Source organism: Panthera tigris, chromosome A2, assembly GCF_018350195.1.
Source record: "Panthera tigris isolate Pti1 chromosome A2, P.tigris_Pti1_mat1.1, whole genome shotgun sequence".
In the NCBI taxonomy this organism is placed as follows: domain Eukaryota; kingdom Metazoa; phylum Chordata; class Mammalia; order Carnivora; family Felidae; genus Panthera; species Panthera tigris.
The window spans coordinates 74,505,689-74,512,129 of record NC_056661.1 but is presented as its reverse complement, the minus strand read 5'-3'; the positions used below and the strand labels follow the sequence as shown (position 1 = coordinate 74,512,129).

Below are 6,441 nucleotides of genomic sequence, written 5' to 3'. Positions count from 1 at the left end.
ATTCTGGGTCCATGTAAAGAAAGGCTGGGCATTGGCTAACTCTGGGATCCCTGCTTCTGGAAGCCACGTTTTTCATTCTCTCTCCTATCGTACCTGTGTCCCTAACATCACACTGATTCGAATCACCCCGACAGGAGGTGAAGGAGGAAAGGCATTTCTTTCCAGATTTTTAAAGTGACAATCAGCGGCAAGCTCAGGATGGGGGTCTGGGAAGTCAGTTACTGCTTAGTATCGAAATTGGCGGAGTTTCAATAGCCTGAGTCTTGGTCAGAGAAGCCAGAATAAACTGGTGTGGTATTTAGCACATACAAAGGTTTCCTACACAGACGTGCATACATAATCCTTATTCAGTGTTGACTGAGCATGAAAAGAAACTGAGAAATGTGCCTACTTTTATTTACACAGTTTACTTGAAAGCGGTGGTTCACATGCTCCGTGTCGCCTGTCCTCTGATGGAGGTTGGGCTGGGGGTGCCCTGGGCAGCCCAGTTCTGTGGGGGGCTTTGTGATGTGTTCCTGTACGCCCTCCCTGCATCTGCTTCCTCTGTCCTCTCGATGATTCAGTAAGCCACTGGCTACTTTATAACAAATTCCCTTCTAGGACTGGAGAGGATTTTGTTTTCTATGTGCTGACCACCACAGGTCAAATGCATACTTTAAAAAAAAAAAAAAATCAAATACACAGCAGTTAAGATCATGGCCACGGCCTCTGAAGGCCGCCTGCCTGCTACCTGACCTGAGACAGATGGATTCGGCCTTACGGGCTCTGGCTTCCTCTCTGTTAGATAACGAGGTTGGTGGGGGGTGGGGGGGGGGGTCCTGTTTCGGAGTTGGGACGAAGAATACAAATGGTGCTTGCAACAACGCCTGACCCACAGTAATTGCTCGAATGCTTGTTTTTAGAATATGAAAATATATAGGTTAAGATTATAACCACCAAATTAAAAATTTGTCAGGGTGCCTGGTGGCTCCGTTGATTAAGCGTCCAACCCTGGTTTCAGCTCAGGTCGTGATCTCGTGGTTTCGTGAGTTCAAGCCCTGGGGGGGCGGGGGGGGGGCTCTGTGCTCACAATGTGGAGCCTGCTTGGGATTCTCTCTCTCCCTCTCTGAGCCCCTCTCCCCTACTCGTGCTGCCTTCTCTCTCTCAAACTTAAAAAAAAAAAAAAATTGTTGAGAACTTTTCATTCTTAAACTAGTATAAAAATCCTTTTGACTAGAAGAAGAAAACAGGCTCTCACCAGAGAACCTTGAACTTGGCTGTTTCACCCTCAAGAGTGGCTTTCTGTACAGGGGTGGGAGGGAACGCGCACTTTGCAGCCACGCCCCTCTTCCCCAAAGTAAGTGCAGCAGCTTTGCTTTTTACGTGTGCTTACAAATTGGCTTTACTTGTGAGTTTTTTGGTGAAATAAGGATTTCTCTGGTTAGAACACAAGGAAAACCGGCAGAAACTGGAACAAGGGAATGAGGTACGGAGGGGTGCTGAGGACTTTCTAGTTTGGGATCTATAGGAGTAACAGGAAAAGCCTGATGTCTGCTGGAGAATGTTGGGGCTCTGCTGCGGAGACCCGCCATGCATTTCCTCTGAATTTGGCCCTCTGCCCTGATTTCTTACAGGGAGCCATGCCCTGGAGCTCAGCAGTCACCTCTGCGACCGTGATGATGTCTCCCTGTTTCAGTTGCTCAACAGGATACCATGGGATGTGGTATGTTCTTCCTGGGGGGGTGCCTTGAGCATGAAACAAGGTGCTGCCGGTGGGAAGGTGGGGCCAGGCTCGGTGGTGGGAAGGCGCTCAGTACGCATGAGCATCCTGCCCACTCCCCAAAAAATAAAGCAGAGAGTTGCATTTATTCGTGTCCGTGGGACTAAGTGTGGTGACAGCATGTGTTTTCCACCCATGGCAGGAGGTCGGCACAACATAGCCCAGGATGGATGAAGCCGACCGCTGCAAGACGGTCACAAGTTCGGATCCTGTCCCTGCATCCTCCACTCTGCGTTCCCTGAGGGCCAACAAGGCTGCAGGACACGTGTCAGGCCCAGGCCCATTTCTCCTGAGACTCCCTCTCAGACTCTGTAACATCTCTTCCCTCCTCTCAGCTGGCAGGACCCAACCATGACCCCTCACACTCTGAGGTGTGGAAACCCTCCTCCATTCTTAGGGGGCCAGAATTCGCTACAAGGGAGTCTTTTGCAAGAGCGAACATTTATTCAGTCAACAAACATGGGCTGCTTGCCAGGGCCGGACACAGAGAACACGTGATCAGTCAACGTGAAACAGCATGACATCAGCCTGCGCCTGGTATTCCCAGATGTCCTTGACTAAGTGACAATTTACACAGTGTTTCATTAGATGCCTATTAAGAAGAGAAGCACAGCTGATGCCATAAACCAAAGCACCCCCAGAATGGGAGGGCTGATTAAGCAGAGGCTGTGGAAACAGGTCCAAGTTGCCGGGAAGGTCCTGGAGCTGCGCCCAGGCAGCGGGGACAGCTCGCGGCAGTGCACTCGATGGCCAGAAAGCCTCGCTAGGTCCAGAACCTCACTTCCACCCCGCTCCCTTCTCTTCCATTCCTAAAGAACGAACCCAGCCAACGACCGAGTGTAGAGTGTGAGCCCCAGGCAGGGACGGGGGGGGGGGGGGGACCCTAACGTCACCTGCAGAGAGAAGCCTCGAGCAGGCAGGCAAAGATGAACACACCTCTTCTGAGCGTGACCTAAACACGCACAAATCTCTGAACAGCGTTGGTGTCCACGAACGCTGCCACTGTTGCAAAAACAGTCTTGGAGAGCACGGGGAGGAGGGGTGACCAGCCGAACTGGGCTATTTCTTCAACTCCAAGATGGCACTTCCTGGTCCGCGGTGCTTGGCGCTGCAGATGTTGCAGAACTGTGCGGGCGAATTCTAGAAATTACAAGACACGGGTTTTAAAAAAGCTTTTTCAGCTGCCTGGGTCATGATCTCGCGGTCCGTGAGTTCGAGCCCCGCATCGGGCTCTGTGCTGACAGCTCAGAGCCTGGAGCCTGCTTCGGATGCTGTCTCCCTCTCTCTGACCCTCCCCTGTGTGCACGCTCTCTCTCAAAAATAACCATTAAAAAAATAAAAACTCTTTCTATTCTCATATTCAGAAATCTTATGGGAGCATTGGTTAGGGGGTGGGGAGGAAGCTAGGAAATGTCCCTCCATTTCCTGGAGATTTTTGCTGGGTCACAGAGGGTTCTGTGAGACTCTAAGAACCCCCCCACAGCAGAACAAGTCTAATGTGACCAGGGGGCACATGGGGGACCTGACTTAATACTGAAAATAGCAGTGTCACGATATGGAAATCGGGCTGAAACAGTGAACACTAGAAAATGGTTTTCACTGTATCTCGCAGCTGTATGGCTTGACCCTCATCAATTGTACCTACATGAATCCACTCGATTTTGTGTTTAGCACAGTAATCCCCCTTTATCCGTGGGGGTATGTCCCAAGACCCCCGGGGGATGCCTGAAACCACAGACAGTACCAAACCCTAAATACACTGTTTCTTCTGTACATCCCTACCTAGGATAAATTAGGCACAAGATTGATAACTAATAAAACAATTATAACAATACACTGCAATGAAAGTTACGTGAACGTGGTTTACCTTGTACTGTACTCACCCCTCTTCCCAGGAGGAGGAGGAGGAGGAAATGCCTGCCTGAGGAGGTGAAGTGAGGAACGAAACAGGCATCGTGTAGACTACTACTGACCTGGCTGTTCGTCAGGAAGACAACCGCCTGCTTCCAGACCGCGGGTGACCGCAACCACGGAGAAGGAGGCACTACTGGGTAGTATACTAAGCGTCTTTACCCTTGAGGAATAAAGTCATTTTCTCGTGGGATCTAGAACGAATTATGAGAAGCCACAGAGCCACGGGATGACACATTAGACTTCAGACTTCCCACTCACCATGCTGGGCACGGGCAGGCACTCCTTGTGGAACATGTGGCGGCAGTGGAAGGCCACCACGCTGAAGGGCTTAGCGGCATCTGTGGGGCACAGGGCAGAAAAGAGAGAAGAACCCAATGAAACAGGCAGATCGGGAACTGCGGGAACCGATCCCGACTGCAAGTCCAGCTGTGGTTCAACGTTCCAGCAGGAAGCCGCACGGTCACAGAGGCATCCCCGAGGGGTGCTGGGAGCAAACGCACAGCAGCTACCACAACCGAGCTGCTCTGAGTCAAGGTCACAGACCTCCACATCAGTTACGCCTACAAACCGGGGACCGCTTCCCAGCGAATGCAACCACGTTTATTTTAAAAGTTAGGAGGAAACTGGATGGCTCATTTGGTTAAGTGTCCAGCTCTGGACTTTGGCTCAGGTCATGATCTCATGGTTTGTGACACTGAGCATCGCATCAGGCCCTGTGCTGACAGCAAGGAGCCTAGTTGGGTTTCTCTCTCCGCCCCTCCCCCATTCTAAGACTTAAAACAAATTAGGATGTGTATCCCCTCTTCCCTTCCCTGTGCCCTCACACACACTATACACACCATATCCCTCAGTCCATTCCGTGGCTTTAGAAAAATGCTGCCAGTTCACCTACTGCCTTGGCCAGGACCACTCAGTGACTTGGGGGGCAGAGCAGGGTGACAATCCTAGGCTGTGACCTTGCACCGTGCTGCGAGCACTTCTGCAGAATTTAATTACACACCGCGGGTGCACTGGTCTGCAGGTCTGTTAAAACACGGCCTAAAAACACTGCGAAAGCTCACTTTTCCTGCGTCCGCTGCTGTTTTTAACATGAACACTTCAAACCCATTTCCTCTAGAAAAGACCCTGGGGGGAACAGACTTCTCATGTTGCTGTTAGATTATCCCTTAAAGCTAAGTAAACCCTGCAGCAGCTAGCTCTCTTGGTACTTCTCTGTGCTGAATTTGTATCAAAGGAGCACTTTTTTTGCATCCCAACAGCTATGCTTTAATTTCTATTTTCAAATTCTGGAATTTCCTCTTCTGTCCTATCCTTACGTAAGGCGCTCCGATTACACATGACGATATATATATATCTACCAACTACAAATAAACACGTGCTTGTGTTCTGAGGAGGCGGCACATAGTAGGTTTCCGTCGAAATCGGGGATAACTTAGGTGCCCATAACCACAGAGCAGAGAAAAAGTTTAAAGAAAAGGGAAGTACAATTTTTTTTGTGTGTGCTGGTGTACAATTTTTTTCCTAGATACACACAATTCTTCTTCCTTGGAATTTAAACATGTTGATGGTAGTTTTTCCATTCTATTTTACTCTAAAGCCATGATCCTCAAAGAATGGCTCCCGAAGAAGCATCTATGTCACCCGGGAATGTGTTGGAAATGCAAATTCTTGGGTCCTGCTCGGGAACTACTGCCTCTGCACGTGTTGGGGGGGTACCAGCACTCTGGGCTTCCCAAGCCTTCCAGGTAATGTGGGCTCACTCTAGGATGAGCCCCTCAGCTTTACAGAATGGTGGTGCCAGCCTGCAACTGGGCAGGGTTGTGGGCTAAAATTCTGTACACAGATTATTCCAGAAGTTATAGATTAGCTAATGTCAAAATTTTAATTCTGGGGTGCCTGGGTGCCTCAGTGGGTTAAATGCCTGACTTCAGCTCAGGTCATGATCTCACAGCTCGTGAGTTTGAGCCTGGTGTTGGGGCTCTGTGCTCATAGCTCAGAGCCTGGAGCCTGCTTCGGATTCTGTGTCTCCCTCTCTCTCTGCCCCTCCCCCATGCGAACACACACACACACACACACACACACACACACACTCTCTCTCTCTCTAAAAAATAAATATAAAAAATTAAAAAAAATTAATTCTCCTCATAAACACATATTTGGGGTATCTCCGCCCGCCAATCTTACCTGACGGAAGAATAGGGGAAAGGCACGACTCACAGATGTTTTCCTCTGCAAGGAAACACACACACTTGGGATTAGACAGCCTTTCTGTTTGCTCTGTCTCTTCTGAAAGTAAGGCCTATGGTTCCAATAGGATTATTTCAACGATACCCACCATCGACCAGAACGCCTTTCATTTGAGTCCTGTGCATTCTCTTCAGTAAGGACAAAGAGTCGGCTACGAGAATCTTCTTGCAGCCTTCACGAAGCAGGATCTAATGCATTTGTTGTAAAACAAAACAAAACAAAACGAAACCCGCATCTTTAGAAGACTCAAATATGGGGGAGAACCCTCTTACTGGGGATTCAGAAAATTGGTGTTTGAAGCTGCCCGATGAAGCGCTCACTGCTTGCCGGCCCTCGGTACACTCTTCCCTCCAAACCTGTCAGACCAACCTTTCCAGCCTCCGTGCAGTCACAACTGCACTTAATGTATAGCTGTTCCTGTAGCGCTTGTGAAATGACATACAGATGTAAAAGTCTGGCAAGGAAGGCTGTATTAATGAACCCTGACGTTATCTTACAAGGCTTCCTAATGGGGACTCTGC

General features: G+C 49.4%; 1 protein-coding gene across 1 annotated transcript in view; it reads right to left on the bottom strand.

Moving 5' to 3' along the window:
• Positions 1-2,180: 2,180 nt before the first annotated feature.
• VPS41 (VPS41 subunit of HOPS complex) overlaps positions 2,181-6,441 on the bottom strand; it is a 185,954-nt gene continuing 181,693 nt past the window's right edge. Inside the window, exons 26-29 of the mRNA XM_007094790.3 lie at positions 6,009-6,108; positions 5,858-5,902; positions 3,932-4,011; positions 2,181-2,899 (exon numbers count right to left, since the gene is read on the bottom strand). Coding sequence (XP_007094852.1) covers positions 2,819-2,899; positions 3,932-4,011; positions 5,858-5,902; positions 6,009-6,108 — 306 coding nt within the window. The 3' untranslated portion in view covers positions 2,181-2,818. The remainder of the gene's footprint in view (positions 2,900-3,931; positions 4,012-5,857; positions 5,903-6,008; positions 6,109-6,441) is intronic.